At 44.5% G+C, this 19,020-nt stretch overlaps 1 protein-coding gene across 3 annotated transcripts in view; it reads left to right on the forward strand.

The window, feature by feature from the left end:
* LRRC27 (leucine rich repeat containing 27) overlaps window positions 1-19,020 on the forward strand; it is a 64,166-nt gene that overhangs the window by 24,849 nt on the left and 20,297 nt on the right. The window contains exons 4-6 of one of the 3 annotated variants that reach the window (XM_088476952.1): window positions 6,382-6,440; window positions 14,759-14,911; window positions 17,360-17,597. In XM_088476952.1, the coding sequence (XP_088333078.1) occupies window positions 6,382-6,440; window positions 14,759-14,911; window positions 17,360-17,597 (450 nt within the window). The remainder of the gene's footprint in view (window positions 1-6,381; window positions 6,441-14,758; window positions 14,912-17,359; window positions 17,598-19,020) is intronic. The other 2 variants (XM_088476953.1, XM_088476954.1) reach the window with 2 other exon arrangements.

Raw genomic sequence — 19,020 nt, forward strand, 5'->3', positions numbered from 1 at the left:
GTGCGCTCCCGCCGGTCGTTTCCGTCATCAATCATCACCTGAACATGCTGGTCAATCTGCCGATAACACTGTACAGCAAATTAATACTTTTAACTTGTTTCCTTTGTAAAAATAGTCATACATTACTAATTTGAGTTCAAGAAAAACTAAAATGATTTCAGAATGTTTTTACTAGCTCTATTTTTTGAGCTACACTACTTGCACTATTCTGTATGTACATTAGTAATATAGTCATAGTGAAAAGCTATTTTGAAATAATCTGATATTTTCTTGATAGAAAATAAATAACAGTTGTTTTAATTCAATCACAAATAAGAACATAAAACGAAACAAACATACAGCATACGTAACAAACATACAGCATACGAAACAAATACAGCATAGGAAAGTACTATGTAATATAGTGGCCTATTCATGGGGGTGCTTTCTCTTTGCTTGTCGCTTGTACTCCTCTTCTGGGGCATCTCTTGTCACTGTCCAACAGTAGTGATTCATTTACCCTGATATCTGTGGGCCTGATTCAGACCCGCTCGCAAGCGGGTCGATGTTGGCCCAGTGCGCATGCGCTCGACGGACCTGGCTCCGTCGTGCGCATGTGCGAGACCCGGATAGCGACGGGCAAGCTGTCGCTATGGGTCTCGCTACAAAGGGTGCGTGCTGTCGATGGTGAGTGACAGCACGCCCCCTTTGGTGGGTGTACCGGGGGCGTGGCTGGCCAGACGGAGGCGTTCCCATGGGAATGCCTACCGTCTGGGGCCGGCCCCACTGACATCACAAGTGATGTCAGTGGGAGTGCTCTCGGCTCTGATAGAGCCGAAAGCACTCCAGGGCTTGCGGCAACGAGACCCTACCACAAGGGTCTCGTCGCAAGCCCGATGGTCGCGGGTCTCGCACTAAAAGGGGCGTGCTGTCGATGGTGACTGACAGCACGCCTCCTTTACAGGGCGTGCCGGGGGCGTGGTTGCCAGACGGAGGTGTTCCCATGGGAACGCCTACCGTCTGGGGCCGGCCCCACTGACTCCCCCTCAGTGGGAGTGATTTTGGCTCTGATAGAGCCAAAATCACTCCAGGGCTTGCGGCAACGAGTCCCTACCACAAGGGTCTCGTCGCAAGCCCGATGGTCGCGATATTCATTCTTTGCATGCTGAAATCAATTAGAAGTAACTATTTTCACATGGGAAACATTTTCATTGTTGTGCAGTGTAACGACAGATTGCCCATGTTCAGGGATGAGGGAGGGTGCCTACACTGAATGACATATCGTTCAGTGTCGGCACTACAGGGGATCAGGTACGACTGTGCGATTACGATGTTGTAATCGTACTGTCTTTCCATAGCCGGAAAGTGGATACACAGCTTAAGTCTTTCTTAAACATTACTTTGCCATTGTCTTGTGTTTTGCCTTAGCTGGAATTTAGGTACATCACTCAAGTAGATGAGAACAGTAGGATGATTTAAAAGTGCTCCACTACTTATACATTATTTATCTGCCAGATGCATAATTTACATAGGAAGTATGAAAGGAGATCCAAGTGTGCTGAAACCCAAATGCATTGTCATTCTCCATTTAGGGAAGGGATCAAATACTGGTTTACACAAGAATTGGATAAGATGCACTTTCTTATGACTGAGAAGACTATTTAGTGTGTAATTTGCATATATATATATATATATATATATATATATATATTATATACACATACATATATATATATACATACATATATATATATATATACATACAGTGTTCTTCCCAGGCTGTTTTGTTCAGGCGCATCGCCCAGCAGAAACAGCCCACCGCCCGGCACTCCCTCCAACCTCAATGTGCCGCGTCCCGTCGCCCTGTTACCCCCAACGTGTCCTTATTGACACGGACACAGATGCCGGTTGTGACGCAGAGCTGCCAGCCAGTTATCACCAGTGGGACCGCCCCCTTCGTGGGATGGAGTCTTTGCAGCCTATCCAAGCGGAGTCTCTGCAGTCAATCAGGACAGCCGCACAGAGCTCTGGAGTCTGGACTCTGTGACCCAGCAGCCGTAGCAGTGTCTCATAATAAAGGAGGGCAGGTAGAGCCGGATTTAGGAGGGGTGAGGGGGCCAGCAGTGTGTCTGAGACTCGATCTTCTGATGTGATCCGAAGTGGTGTGCTACTGCTGAAGGGAGAGGGACCCTGGGTCATTAGTGCGGCCGCAGAGCAATATGATTGGCAGACTGGTATTTAAGTGAAAAGTTGATATAGCTTTATGTGTGTATAACCTTTCTGTGTTGGAAGTCCAGTGAGTGCTGCTGCTCTACGTCTGCTACATACCTTGTCTCCCACAGAAGGCACCCGGGCATGCTCTTATTCACCTAGGGAGTGAGTACCAGCCTCTTTTCAACTGTCTAATTTTTTTGTTTTTCCTAAAATATGGGGGGGGGAGGGGTGCTAGTCCCTTACTTTGCCAGGGGCGCTCGGACCCTTAGATACACCCCTGGCTCTTTGTGCATCTGGCATCTGTGTCCTCCGGCTATAAGGACACGTTAGTGAGGGTTCTGGACGACGGGACGTGGCGCATTGGGGCAGGAGGGAGTGCCAGGCAGTAGGTTGTACAGGGATGCGCCGTGTTGGAGCCAGGGAGAGTGCCCCAAGTTTAAATCATTATAAGGTCAGGACTTAAAACATTTTATTATTGCGAAGGCCCCCACCCGGCTACTTCTTGATGCCACCCGGCTGGAAATTTTTTGGGGGGAGAACACTGTATATATAATATATATTGCAAATCATACATTAAATCACTTACCTGGGTTACAGTGTTCCTCCCAAGTGTCAGAAATCTGGGCATTGACATCCCTTTTAGACTCAGACATTCATTCATTGCAGTTTCCAAAGCATCACAGGGTCACCTCCCTGTGATTAACTGATGCCCCTGTGTGCTCACCTGGTCATCTGGTCCAATGTCTAGTGATCACCTCCTATTTAGACCAGTTCCTGTGTGCAACTCATTGCCTGAACAATGTGTTCCTGCCCCATACAGTTCAAGGCTCCAGGCTTACTGTGTGTCCAGTTTTCGTGTCCTCTGTGACTTCGTTGTTACTTCGTGGGCTCCATCTACACAAGAGATGGAGCCCACTGCCCACTTTACAGCGTTCCCGCTGTATACAGACCTGCTCATCATCTGCTGCTGAGTTTCCATTACCTGTCGGCGCTGCAGTGTACACGCCTCTTACTGACCTGAGTTCCATTTGCCGCTGGGTTCTGTTACCTGTCTGCACTGCAGCGTCCCCGCTGTATACCAACCTGAGTTCCATCTGCTGCTGTGTTCCATTACCTGTCAGCGTTGCAGTACCTATACTGCATAAAAGTCTGCACTACCATCACAGCTCATCTTGCAAGTATATCACTTCCATTTGCCTGTGCATCATCATCTATCTATCAGTACTGAGCCGGTGTGCTCAGCTGTGGTCTCATTCCATCAGACGCTGGGACATTGTATGCAAGTTTCCATGCTGTTATGCTCTATGCTCAGTGGTCATCCAGGTCATAAGGTTATACTATTGTGTTTTGAGTTGGTTCAAAGAAGGGTGCTGGTTCTGGGGCTAGGAGTGTCAGCATACAGTCTGTGGTGTCCAGTGGCTGTATAACCTATCCCGACTCTGTTTCTTAGTTCCTCACTGGTTTCAGTTCCAGGTCTTACATCGGAGCTGTACCAGGGTCACAACTTCCTCAAGTTGTACTCTACACATAAGACTCAGATTCCTGGCTTGAGTTCTGAGTTCCTCTCTACCAGTACCATGCTGTTCTGAGTTCCGAGGTCACCCCTGTCACTGGAGTATATTCCTGGTCTTGCTGGCCTTCACAGGTCACTAAACGAGGGGTTGCCCAGTAAGCCTGGACTGTTCACCTCTAGTTCCAGTCTAGTATTCTTGCATATCACAAGTCTGTGGTTCCTACACTGTTACTAGTGTACCTAACTCCTGTTCATACCCATGAGTCCGAGTTGCATCAAGCCACTTTGTTTCCTAGGTATGACGGTCAGACCCAAGGGTCCTGAGCCGGATCTACAAAATAACCAGACCGTGACACAGATCCAGTAAGTCCACTGATATCTGTAATTATCCAGCAACGCTCATTTCTTCTGCCATTTGACAGGTTCATACAGGCAGGGGGTCTTACCAGAGCTCTCCTTTGCAGGACATGCTACATCCTATAAAGCATGGTTCCTGTTGGGCGACAGGCCTGTGAGAAAAGCATTACTAGCTTGTGCTTAGTAATACATCATTATTAATGTTTAACTCATTGAGCCATGCCCATAACGGAATTTTGAGCTTTAGGTGCAGTTACCCCTTCGCAGCCGAAACTATAAACACCCCTCATTTTTACAATGCCCCTGAACCTACTGCATCAAATGGGGGAAACCCCTGAGGTTATTGAACTCAAAATGGTGGATATTAGGGCATTAGTACTAAATCTATGGATTTACCACTTTCTGTAGAGTAGAGGGCTATTGTTTTGTGATCACCAGACAATGGCTACTAAGGGGACTAATGTGCAGACTTCCTTCCTTCAAATGAGGGAAGCTAATCCAGACTGAGGGCGTCTCCTTTCCCTCAGGTGTGCAATAAAGCACATTAAATGGAGTATATAGGAAAGGTTCCTGGACTGCACACCCTAAATATATATAATGGGAGGTGCTACCTGATGAGACTAATTGCAGGCACAGAAACAGACAAATCTCAGGTGCACAACTCCAATTTCCTGAGGGAAAGGAGACGCCCTCAGTCTGGATTAGCACCCCTTCCTTATTGGTTTAAAAGCATGGAGTCTAGTAATGTATATGCACACTAGTATTAGGCACAATTCTGGGTAAGTCCTATAAGTTATATACTGTAGTGCAACTTTGGTTCATTTTTGGGGCTTGGGTCCCCCTGGATTGCTTTGGTTGATCTGTTTCAGGGCACCGCATTATAACACATTTTTCTTTTATAACACATTTTAACCCTTCACTGTTTGTTTATTATACATGTACTTCACTTTTTTAGTTTTTTTATTTTCATTCTTTATATGCAGCTGTGGCTGCTCTTAACCATCTCTTTTACACTGCACTTTTCTTACTATGGCAGTGCCCTGGGGCGGCTTAGCTGGGTTAGTTTGGGGTTTCCTGCGCTCTGGATTTGAACCCTAAAATGTTAGGGACCTACCCTAAAGAGGTTACCTGGATATGGTGGGTAGGCCCATAACCTTGTCCAAGATTATGCTAAAAACCTCTAATGATTGCAAAATTTTATTGCATTTATATATTATCAGTAATTTGGAGTTATGCACCTGAGATTTGTCTGTTTCTGTGCCTGCAATTAGTCTCATCAGGTAGCATCTCCCATTATATATATTTAGGGTGGCAAGTCCAGGAACCTTTCCTATATATATCATATACAGCCAGAATGGATTATAGGTAATTTGCATGTGCAAACTATTTTACCTATTATGCATTCTTATTATATAATTTACAAGCTGCTTGCATGGCTGATCTTAAAGATTCATTGAATGGTGATTGGCATATAGTAACTATTATAAATTAAAAAAATATATTAACATAAGAGAGGGAAAAATAAATAAATATATATATATATATATATATATATATATATATATATATGTACATGTCTCCCTAATCCTAACAGTGACATGTCAAGAGGACATATTTGTTGGAGGGCACCATTTTATAGCTTGCAAGAGGGCGCTGAACTAGAGATGGCCATCTGTGTGGTTACCATCGATGGCAATATAGCAAGTGGGCGTTGATGGTTACCAACTATGCAATGGATGACTATCGATGGTTTCACCAACCGATGGTCATCCCTGTTCTTTGACTGACTGGCCCGTGTGCCAATCAGAGCCTGGGGGCGGGGCCGTGTTCCAGCCCTGCACTGCCTGTGAGTTCATTGAAGCCAGGATTGTCAGCTAGGATCTAGATTTGGTGGTGAACCATGGTTTAGTTAATACAAAGCCAACTGTAAACAATAATATGTATAAAATGTATGCATTAGATATTTAAGCACTTGCATAAAACAGCCTTAAAATATCATGGTATTACACAAGGTTTTGAGAGCAAGGATCTTGGGGACATACCCTAAGCGGGATTGGGTCTGTAACGTCATGTTAAGGATCCCTGGCCTTAACTCTAGGTTGTGTTTTTGACTGTAATTTCCATATGAGAGATAATGGGAGAGAAGAGACTTTCCAACAGACTTTTGCTTTTTTTTTTTTTCTTCTTTAATACAACTGGATTAGCATGTCATTGTAATATGTAAAGACTGAAAGATTACCATTGTGCCATCTCATGTAAAATGGACATTTTTTGGTTTAACTCTACTTTAAATTTGTGTGTATGTATCTCTCCCTCAGGCAGCTAAAATATCTTCTTCTGGAAGGAAACCCAATAAAGACACTTCCTATAGAACTTGGTAAGTGTAGATTAAGTATTCTGTGTTTGCTGTTCTCTGTGATACGTAATGGTCTATAACCTAAAGTACACTAACAGTCCAGGTTTTAAGGATATCCATGCTGAGCACAGGTGACTTAATTAATACCTCTGTCAATTTGATTTAATGATCTGTGCTCAAGCATGGACTATTATGGTACCTTGAGAACCGAATTTGGGAAACACTGGTCCTATAATAACAGAACTACCTGAGTAGAACAGTCCCGGCTATCAAGACATGTGTCAGGTACAGTAAGTCACAATTTACAAACGTTGAGATCCTGGGGTAGATGTATTATAGCGGCACGCATCATGCCGCTATAACTTTTCCTGCTTCACCTCTTTACCGTGGCGAAGCAGGAAGCGCGACTGGCGAGATGTATAAACATGTCGTCTGCCGGAGTGGGGAGTGAAAACGTCTCCCTCCGGCTGTCTCTGCCAGAACCCACAGCGCATCAGTTTAGTGCTGATGCGCTATGAGACGCCTTCCGGCCAGCTCCACTGGGCCTGTGCTGGATCTCACGTGCAGCCGCCGCATATGGGACATTGTCGTCTCTGCTGTAGTGATAGGGCAACGACAGCTGCAACTGTTGGAATGGTCAGTGCCACTGACCGTTAATACACTGCCCAGCATGTTGGCACTGATATTTTGTAGATATCAGCGCCAATAATGACGGGTGCATAGCAATAATACACGGGGGAGAAGTGGTATCGGCGCACATAACGTCAGCTGATACCACTTTTCCCCCATATCGCCTCTTCATACATCTCCCCCACTGTTAGAGGCCATTACTGCTGTTGTGCTATTTTCTTAGAAGTCAGATCACCTGTCTCACTATTGCAGTAGATTCATCTGGAACTTTAATTGAGAAATAGATACCTTTTATGTTAATCTCATTAGCAAACTGTTTTAGTAGCTGTGCATCCGTCATCGGCTTTTATTGGATTTTGCTGTTGATTTGATTGCAGTAAACTAATGACTTAATCACTGAGTTCCTGATTGATAATTTGCATACCTGAGCACAGGATATGATTTATTCTCTAGCTTGTATATCTGCGTGGATTGAGTCAATAATCCAGTGTTTGTCATTAGTAGCGCTATATTAAAACTTGATGCCCTTGTGCCTGTCTAGCATAGCTGTAATCTTGTGTGTCACATGTAGTGCGATCAGAACAGGGCATTTTAACAAACAAGGGGCCTGATTCTGCAAGGATCGTAATTGCAAAGCTGCACGCAATTGCGACCCCTTGCAGATATGGTAATGCAGCAGGAGGCATCACGCCTCGTGTGCATTACTTATTCCGAGCTGCATTGTCCAACGCAGCATCGGATAATCTGCGTAACATCGGCCTTCTGCGGTAACCCTTTGGGTTTGGAGAGATGATGCGCTATCTTCTGTAGCGCATCATCTTTCCAAAGACATCGCTGGGGAAATGACGCTGCAGGTAGCTCTGTAACCTGAAGAATTTGTGTGCGGTGCGGGCTCTCCTTTGACTCTTGGGGCCCATGCGCACCAGGCACCTATTATGTCGATGCCATTGGCTCAGATATTGGACCTCATTCAGACCCACTCGCAAGCGCTGAGCGCTCGCAAGCGTGTCGATGTTTAGGCCCTGCGCACGCGCAGCGGCCGCACTGCGTGTGCGTAAGCCCCGGAGCGAAAGAGAAATTCCCTCGCTCCGGAGCTCACTACAAAAGGGGTAGTGTTGATGTTGATCGACAGCTTGCCCCTGTTTTGTAGGCGTGGCGGGGGGGTGGTTTCACAAACGGAGGCGTTCCTTAAGGAATGCATACCGTTTTGTGGGCGGCCGCACTGACATCAATAGTGATGTCAGTGGGGAGCTTCCTGCTCGATCAGAGCAGGAGGCTCCCTGGGCCTTGCGGTTGCCGAAACCCAACCTTAGGGTTTCGACGCAAGCCCTGATGGTCGCGATGGTCTTGACCATCAACCTGGTTGTCGCTAAAGCTGTGGGTTGTAACCCACAGCTTAGCTAGCGACCAGGAGGCCGCACTTCAAAATACAAGCGGCCGTCCACATTCAGAACAAGCGCTCGCATTTTGCAAGCGCCTCTGAATGAGGACCATAGTGTGATAGCAACTTTACACATGCTCGTTAATAGAAATATCTAATCGCCCAAACATGTGGCAGAAACTCAATGCATAAAAGCATGCAGACATGATCAAGAGGTTCAGTTGTTGTACAGACTAAACACGAGAATGGAGTAGAGATGATATCTGAGTTACTGACTCTGGAGTGATTATTGGTGCCAGACAGTGTGGTTTGAGTATCTCAGAAATGTATCTGCAGAGAATGGTGCACAAAAGCTAAAAACATACAGCGAGTGTCAGTTCTGTTGGTGAAAATGCCTTGGTAGCAAGAGGTCAGAGGAAAATGGACAAATAGCTTCAAGCTGACAGGAAGGATAATAATAAAATAATAAAATGGTTGCCCCTCTCTGATATCTGATACTGTGCATCGGCCACTTGCTTTATGTTTTGTATGTGGTAAGTTAGTATGCAATTATCCTAGTATACAATACTACCATGATTTTCCTTAAATACTGCTGAAGTGATTTCAATTCCAATAAAGCCACTAATAGATCTTTTGCCATCTCATGTGCTGAGACGTGACTCCTCCCGATAGGCCGCTCTTGTGCTTTGTGGTACGTTGTAGCAGTTGTGATTAATTGCAGCCATTTTCCGTGCTGCTGAGCATAAATGTTTGCTAATGCATTCTGGCAATTGTAATTCACCATGCAGAACGTTGCTTATATAGACACTTGCCCAGCTCTATTTCATACTGTGACAATGTAATATATTGGTTTTCTTTCTTTCTTGCATTATGAAAACGTACCTATGATTAATGTGCAGTGATACCAGCTTTACCATCTGTAAGAATGGCTTGGGTTTGCTGGTAGTAAAACCACATGTAAACGTCTTTTATACTTAAACTTGCACAGTGAGTGACAGAAAGAGGCTCGGGCATGGTGTACAGTAGTGTATAAAGTGGTAGTGATTTCTCTTTAGCCATAAGCAGTACTGTACATGGGATTATATGTTCCCACTGAGTGAAATAGCTGACAATTGTGTTGTCATAGGTAACTCAGTATGTTTTCACAGGTGTACTTACAGGAATTAGGGGTTATTTACACGTGGATGAATGTGGCTTATTTCTTTATGAAACGTTATACGACGGTCTAAACAGACTCGCACAATGATGTGTGTGATAATGTGGCCTAGATTTCAGACCGAGGACTTTGCACGTGCAGCAAGCTGCGACTTGTCTAATCGGCTTCTGTTTGATGACCCTGTTGTGATGCCTGGGTCCTGGTCATGAGATCCCTGCAGTTCTGCTTAGAGAGAGCATTAATGTTAGCTCCTGCCTTAAGTCCCTCTGTGTAAGGACTGCGTCATTTTACATTCAAGATCACTGAAGCCTGGACGGGACATCCCAAAACACGGCTGTCCTGGAGGAAACTGGACACTTGACAAGCCGTCCCTTCACTCTTTCCTTGGCAATGAATTTAAAAAAATGGCAACTGTTGGACTCTTATTGTGCTCACTATGGGGGAAATGTATCAAGCCTTGGAAAAATAGTTGCCCAAAGCCAGGGCAGCCATCAGAAATTGTGGGGCCCAGCACAAATGAAAAGACCTGGTGCACTCAGAGATGTGGTGTTAACCATACGTGCCCACGTTCCATTTCTCCTCTCCGGGGGGGTTCCCGTGTGGGTGGGAGGGATAGCGGTAGCCGGCGGCCGCACATGCGCTGACACTTCCTCATGGTATTTTTGAAAAAAACATTGAACAACATTGAAGACCAGGTAATTACAAACCCATTACTTAGAAAATTAGATTTTTTCCAAATACAAAAAAGACAATGTATCAAAAACTTATTTTTATAATCTCACTCCATGGATTCATCTCTAAGGCTACTACATCCTTTACACTTCCTGCAGCTCATCCTTCTGTACATATTGGTACCTCATTAATCTACTCTCCACTTATGAACACACATGAGCTTTTAACTTATCTATACACACTGACAATAACATTTACAACCTGTCGCCATAAAAATCTTTCAGACAAATCCAACAATTATATTTACATGTCTCTCCTGCTTTTTCTATTAGCTGGTGACATATCACCAAATCCAGGCCCAACACACATTCCACACCCACAACAAACTATAAATCCAGCTAACCTCATAAACATTGCGTGCCTCCCTTTTTATTTCAACCAACCTCAACCTTAATAACAGAAAAATGGCTTACACAATCAGACAATGTCTCCCCTGTTGCACTTTCACATGGTAACCTACACTTCTCACACACCTCCAGGCCTTGTAATTGTAAAGGAGGTGGGGTAGGAATATTACTCTCCCAATCTTTCACATACACAGTTCTCCCACAGGTACCTTCACTCACATTTACATAATTTGAAGTACATTCTATGAGGACTTTCACCCCTTTCTCTCTGCGAGTTGCTGTTATCTATCGCCCACCTGGGCCACCTCAACAATTTCTGGAACACTTTTCTGCCTCACTTTCTATCCTCAGACATCTCCACCATCATTATGGGTGATTTCAATATCCCCATTGACAGTCCACAATCTCTTCATGCCTCCAAACTACTCTCTTTAACATCCTCTCTTGGCCTTTCCCAATGGACTGACTCCTCTACTCATCAGGAGGGCCACTGTCTTGATCTTGTATTCACCAGACTATGCTCAGTTTTTGATTTCACTAATGCTACTTTCCCTCTCTCAGATCACAACCTTATCACCTGCACACTCTCCTCCATTACATCAACATCATTGAAATCAACCAAACCTAAACCTAAAACCCGCAGAAATATTAATGCCCTTAACCTTCAACAACTATCTACTTCTCTACAACAACAACTTTCACCAATTTCTACATTCACTTCTCCTGAGACTGCTGCATCACACCTAAACCAGATTCTAGAAAAAGCCCTCGATGAAGTAGCTCCAGCTACCCATCACACACCACGTAGAGTTAGACGTCAACCGTGGCATTCTAGCTTAACAAGGCATCTACAAAAACTCTCGCGTAAAGTTGAACGTCAGTGGTGAAAGTCTCATACTCCAAGTGACTTCCTCACATATAGGACTTTCTACAACTCTTATCGTACTACTCTGGACACTGCCAAACAAACATATTTCCAATCTCTAATCTCTGCTCAAGCTTCTAACCCCAAGCGACTTTTTAATACATTTAAACTGCTTCTTACCCCTCCATCACCCAAACCACCTGCTACTATCTGTGCACAAGATCTTGCTTCCTATTTTAGGGACAAGATTGATAAGATCCGAAATGAAATGGTAGGCTATTCCTCAGCTAGTGAGCTGCTCAATTCCCTACCTGAACCCTCTGGCACATTCTCTTCATTTGATCTCACAAACGAAGATGAATAATCCACACTCTTCTCATCCTCCTACTCTATTACCTCTCCTCTAGATCCTATACCCTCACAAATCAGTAAAGCTCTGTCTCCTGTGCTTATACCAACCCTAACTAAAATCTGTAATCTCTCTCTCTCTCTACTGGCAACTTTCCATCACTGTTCAAGCACGCAGTGATTACTCCCATTCTGAAAAAACAAAATTCTGACCCTAATACTCTCTCAAATTACCGTCCTATCTCCCAGCTCCCAAGCCCCTCCAAGCTACTTGAGAGACTTGTCTACACCCGCCTCACACACTTTCTTAACTCACACAACTTATTGGACCCACTTCAGTCCGGCTTTCGTTCCCAACACTCCACAGAGACAGCACTGACTAAGGTAGTAAATGATCTTGTCACTGCCAAGGCTAAAGGCCATTACTCACTCCTAATTCTTCTAGATCTCTCTGCTGCTTTTGACACTGTTGACCGCTCTCTTCTCATACAAACACTACAATCCCTAGGTCTTAAGGACACAGCTCTTTCTTGGTTTTCTTCCTACCTATCTGATCGCTCTTTTACTGTTCGTTTTTTCTGATTCTGCCTCTACCTCTATCAGTTGGAGTACCGCAAGGCTCTGTCTTAGGTCCTCTGCTATTCTCAATCTATACCACCTCTCTTGGCAAACTAATCAGTTCATTGGGATTTCAGTACCATCTGTATGCGGATGATGCTCAAATCTACCTATCCTCTCCAGATTTATCACCATCTGTATTGGTCCGTGTCACTGAATGTCTTTCTGCCATTTCATCTTGGATGTCATCTCGCCACCTGAAACGTAATATTTCTAAAACAGAATTAATTATATTTCCACCGGCCAATAACAGTTACCAACCTGATCTCTCTATCACTGTTGATACCTCGGCCATCCACCCCGCCCCACAAGCTCGCTGCCTTGGTGTCATCCTTAACTCTGAACTGTCCTTTGTTCCCCACATTCAATCTGTCTGAAAATAATCATACTTCCAATCAAAAAACATATTCAAAATTCGACCATATCTCACACAAGACACTGCAAAAACTCTAATCCATGCACTTATTATTTCCCGCATTGACTATTGCAATAGCCTCCTTACTGGTCTTCCCAAAAACAGGCTATCACCATTACAATCCATTATGAATGCAGCTGCAAGGCTTATCTTCCTTGCAAAATGTTCTTCTTCTGCTGCCCCGCTCTGTCAGTCCCTCCATTGGTTGCCGGTTTTCTACCGTATTCAATACAAAATACTTTCACTTACACATAAGACTATTAACCAAACCACACCAACATACTCATCTCAAAATATCTCCCAACCCGACCTCTCCGCTCAGATCTGCGTCTCTCATCCCCACGCATTACTTGCTCCCATTCACGGTTACAGGACTTTCTTCGCGCTGCACCCACTCTATGGAATGAACTACCTCGCACAATAAGACTTTCCTCTAGTCTCCAATCCTTCAAACATTCCCTGTAAACTCACCTCTTCAGGCAAGCTTATCAGATTCCAGAACCTCCCACATAACCTTCATAGCTTCCATATCTAATTACATCCCCTTTTACAGTCCACACACAATCTCACACATCGTCTTTCTCTCACATCCTCCTGACATTTGGTCGACATTCCTGTGTGACTGGATCATGCAGCCAACCAAGAAACTGTGCATTCTGGCTGGACTAAAATGCAATATATAGCACCTATCCTTGTGTATCAATGCCTATTTCCCTATAGATTGTAAGCTTGCGAGCAGGGCCTTCCTACCTATATATCTGTCTGTTATTACCCAGTTTTGTTCTATTAATGCTTACAATTGTAACGGAATATGCTGCGCTATATAAAAAACTGTTAATAAATAATAAATAAATAAATGAGAAGTGTGCGGAGGGGATTCGCAGGGTCAGAGCTTTAGCACAAGCTTCTGTCCCTGGATGCGGGTGTTAATACATCCAAGTGATATTTCCTAAATTCGCAATGCAAATTTAGTCAACATCGCACTACAACTGCATTTTATAGGCAGATTGTAGTAAATAGGGGCCGAAGAAGCTGTTTGGTTGCTCTGGGCAACTTCTCCACTTTATCTCTCTCCAGGACTTAATACAGTGTTTCCCAACCTCGGCCCTCAAGGCACACACTAACAGCCCAGGTTTTAGTGATATCCATGCTTGAGCACAGATGGTTAAATCAAAATAACTGAAGTACTAATTAAGACACTTGTTATCAAGCATGGCTATCCTTAAAACCTGGACTGTTAGGGGTAAATTTACTAACGTGAGAGTTTTTAGAATTTGAGATGTTGCCCATAGCAACCAATCAGAATCTAGCTATTATCTTCTGAAGGGGCTAGTTAAATGTTAAGTAGAATCTGATTGGTTGCTGTGGGCAACATCTCCACTTCTAAAAACTCTCGCCTTAGTAAATTTACCCCTTAGTGTGCATTAAGGACAGTGTTTGGGAACCCCTGACTTAATGCTTCTCCCCTTAGTATTGTTTAGGGAATATTTATGGAAACTGGGGAACAGGTAGAATGTGGTGTTTCCCATGGCAATGTCCCTCAATTTATTATAACAATCACTCTTCTGATGCTAGAGAACCCTTAGGTGGAGTTTTAGATGAGTCACCAATTAGAGTCTGTCATTCTCGTCCTTGTTTATGAGGCTGTGATATTGTTCTGTGAGCTGTTCCTGCTGTTTTCTCCTATTGTGTAGAAGCCATAGACCTTGAAGAAAATAATTCCATTAAAAAATATTTAATTTAAGATTATGTTTATAAAATACAAACAAAGAAAAAAATCAGACGTTCTGAACGGAATAGGAAGTTCTCTATTTTTGAATCCTAATAAAGCTTTTTCCTCATTATAGGCGATTTGTCTACACTTAAAGCCTTAAATCTTAGACATTGCCCACTTGAGTTTCCACCAGAGGATATTGTGAGTAAAGGGCTTGACTCCATCTTATCATTTCTCCGTAACGTCCAGAGGAGGCATCCTGTATGTTCTACACCTCGTGAGTTAGGTATGGTAAATCACACACCTGTATTTCAGCATTCTTATATCTATATGCTCAAAATAGTTCCGCTGTTGATCCTAACTCCTTACCCAATTTAGTCAGCTTTCTCCTCCATTAAACAGCCGATTTGTGGCAGCTTGTATTTGGTTAGCATTGTTCTTTGTCTTCCAATGGAAATGTCCACTAAGTCTCCCAGCATGCACTGCCATCTGACTGGAAGTTGTATCAACTGGAAAGGCATAAGGTGAATTAAGTTGGGTACACACTGAGACGATGTCGGCACGATATATCGTTTCCATCTGAATGGGAATAACATATCAGCCGTATCGCTCAGTGTGTACGGCCAATATGCGCGCTCCCGCGGCTGCTTGCGACATCATCCTGTCAGCCGTGCTGCACGTCCAACCGGGCGATATCTCAAGCGGCCCCCATTGCAGGTAACGATACTGAATTAGAACCTCTATACACTCCTTCCTCAGTCTTAGGTCCTCTGCTATTATCAATCTATACCACCTCTCTTGGCAAACTAATCAGCTCTTTCGGATTTCAGTATCATCTGTATGCGGATGATACTCAAATCTACCTATCCTCCCCAGATTTATCACCATCTGTATTGGTCCGTGTCACTGAATGTCTTTCTGCCATTTCATCTTGGATGTCATCTCACCACCTCAAACTTAATATATCCAAAATAGAATTAATTATATTTCCACCGACCATTAATATTTATCAACCTGATATCTTTATCACTGATAACTTGACAACCAACCCACCTCACAAGCCCACTGCCTAGGGGTCATTCTTGACTCTGAACTGTTCTTTGTTCCCCACATTTAATCTGTCTCAAAATCATGTTACATACATCTAAAAAACATCCAAAATACGACCATATCTTACACAAGACACTACAAAACTAATCCATGCACTCATTATTTCCCGCATTGACTATTGCAATAGTCTCCCTATTGGTTTTCCCAAAAACAGACTCTTGCCGCTACAATCCATTTTAAATGCAACTGCGAGGCTGATCTTCCTCGCCAAACGTTCATTCTCTGCTGAGCCGCTCCGTATTGGTTACTGGGTTTCTACGGTATTCCATATAAAATACTTTTACTTAAACATAAAGCTATTAACCAAACCACACCAACCCAACATACATCTCTTCACCTTATCTCAAAATATCTCCCAACCTGACATCTCCGCTCTGCACAAGATCTGCGTCTCTCATCCACACGCGTTCTCATTCATAGTTACAGGACTTTTTTCGGGCTGCACACACTCTGTGGAATACCTTCCCATGCACAATAAGACTTTCCACTAGTCTGCAAACATTCAAGCGTTCCCTGAATACTCACCTGTTTAGACAAGCTTATCAGATTCCAGAACCACCCACATAACCTTCATAGCTTCCCTATCTAATTACTTCCATTCTTACAGTCCACACATAACATCACATATTATCTCTTTCTTCACTTTCACATCCCCCTAACCCTAGGCCAACTTTCCTGTGTGACTGGATCATACAGCTCACCAAGAACCTCTGCTATCTGGCTGGACCAATATGCAATACGTAGTACATATCCTTGTGTATCAACACCTATTTCCCTATAGATTGTAAGCTTGCGAGCAGGGCCCTCTTACCTTTATGTCTGTCTGTTACTACCCAGTTTTTGTTCTATTAATATCGTTTCTAATTGTAAAGCACAACGGAATATGCTGCGCTATATACGAAACTGTTAATAAATAACAAACAGATTATCGCTCCAACCAGCCAACTAGTTAGAATGATACACTTTAGTGCATGGTCATCTTAAGAAACAGGATTAAATTGATATGAAATCTTTAAAGTGACTCCATTACTTGCTGAGAGATGTGTCTGTGTATATATAGGCCGTGGCTGTGCACAGGGGTTGGGTATGAAATCCCGGCTGTCGGGATGCCGCTGGTCAGAATACCGACAGTGGCATCCCAACAGTCAGAATCCCGACACCCATAGGGAAGACAGGTAAGTGTTTTTCTAACCTCTACCCTAACCTTAACCCTCCCTCCCCGGTGCCTAAACCTTACCCCCCCCCCCAAGGCCTAAACCTAACCTCCCCCTCCCCGTACCCTAACCCTCCCTGACTACATCACGTGCACAGAATATTATTCAGAAGTTTCTGCCTCATTAAGAAAAAACTAATTTCCTTCTATCAAATTCCTTGTGTCATTAATTCTATAAAAAAGAATAATTGTGTATTATGGCCATTTGTTATAAATCCGCATTGTCCTGTAATTCCCTTTCCGACCACCCTGCTTTTCACATATGACCTGTTGTAGTAACTGCAAGGAGGTCTAGGCTTTGGGTCCTAGGTAATGTCCCCTCAGCAAGACTACCCCTAGCCAGCCCAGGCTCACATACATACAGTGTACCATTATAGTGAATAAAGAGGATTTCCTATTGTCTACTTTCAGTAGATCTTCCTCCGGTGGAAAAACTGAACCTGAAAGAGCTGATGAAGTCCAGCCTGGACCTCTCAGACGAGTGGTCAACCAAGGAGGAAATGAAGAAGTTTGAAATGCTAAGGGACAAAATTAAAGAGAAAGAAATGGAGGAGATGTTTGAAATAGGACCCCTTCCCTTTCATAGCAAACCCCAGAAAGTGCTGGGACAAGTACCGACCAGTGGGTGGAAGTTTCTGACTGAATCAAGGTGAACATGACACCCTGCCATATTATTTTATAATGCTTCGTACCTCTGTACCGATGTCATGCATGTGTTTATTAGAGGAGCGTTGTATATTGCTTTTCAGCAGTGAGATTCCATTACATGTTCTGTACAGGTGGCAATCACTTGCACAGCAGTTACTCACGATTCACTATTTTAAGACACTTAAACTGTACGGATTGGGGCCTGATTCAGCGTTTTACGCTATACTGATGTTTTCGCAGTCGAGTGAATATATGGCGTCTGTGCACGCGTCAAGGTATATTACTGTAGTCGCTCACAGCAAGTATTTATTCTCCGTGTTATTGACAGTCCAGGAGCCTTTGGGGGAGGTAACAGGCGCATGCGTGTCGCTGTTGTTTCGGGGTCCTGTGATTGCGATTCCCCTATGCAAGGTATGTGGCTCCGGCATTTCTGTTCCCGCACCCAATCTGCCCGACCATAGGGTTACTCAGGACTGCTAACATTGAATGATCTGCGAGCAATGCTGCCGTCTTTGTACGCCGTCGCTTGGATTCGCAAAGACGCCAGTGGACGTCACAATAGATTTCAAGGCGTAAGAGACATTTGCATGTTTTTGCACAGCAGCGGCGGTGGCATGCGGGATCGCAGTGCGATGGCATTAGTGTACATCTCTACCACTTCGCTCAGTCAATGACTTCCGTCTCTTCTCCCAAATGATTACCTCCACCCACTCCCACCTCCAAGATTTTGCCTGTGCTGTTCCCTATCACTGGAACTCTCTCCCTCCTCCAGTTAGACTCTCCACTCCAATCCAAAGTTTCAAATTAGCCTTCTAGTTCTCATCCTATATCACCCCTCCATGTTCCTCCCTCACTGTCTCTCCCCACTGTGTCACCTCTGTCTGTCTGCCCCTCATCTGTAGGTTGTAAGCTCTCACAAGCAGGGCCCTCTTTTCTCTTGTACTCCTCCCCTGCCCACATTGGCACCAAAACTTTAGGCTCAACAGCATACTTGCCTACCCTCCCGATTTGGTCGGGAGCCTCCCGAAAATCGGGTGCCGCTCCCGACCTCCCAGGAAAGCAGGCAAGCCTCCCGCAATCAGCAATCACACGTCCGCGCCCCCCCCCCCCCTGCACTTACTATAAAAATCCCGGCAGCGGAGGGGCCAATGACACGATTCGCGCTGAATCGCGTCATCACAGCCCCGCCCCCTGCCTCACAATGCCTTTAAAACCGGCATTGTAAAGAGGGGGCGGAGCCACGATGACGCGATTGCGACGACACCCCCATGCTCCGCCCCAAAATGCACGTCATCGCTGGGCCACGCCCCCTTTTCACCGCGACCCGCCCCCCGCCGAGAAAGCCCGACAGCTCCCTCCCGGAAGGAGGGAGTGAAACGTCGGCATGTATGCTCAACAGGCAGCGCTACCTCTGTGGGTGCTGT

This window comes from Taudactylus pleione, unplaced genomic scaffold (assembly GCF_031769625.1).
Source record: "Taudactylus pleione unplaced genomic scaffold, aTauple2 ptg000198l, whole genome shotgun sequence".
NCBI lineage: Eukaryota > Metazoa > Chordata > Amphibia > Anura > Myobatrachidae > Taudactylus > Taudactylus pleione.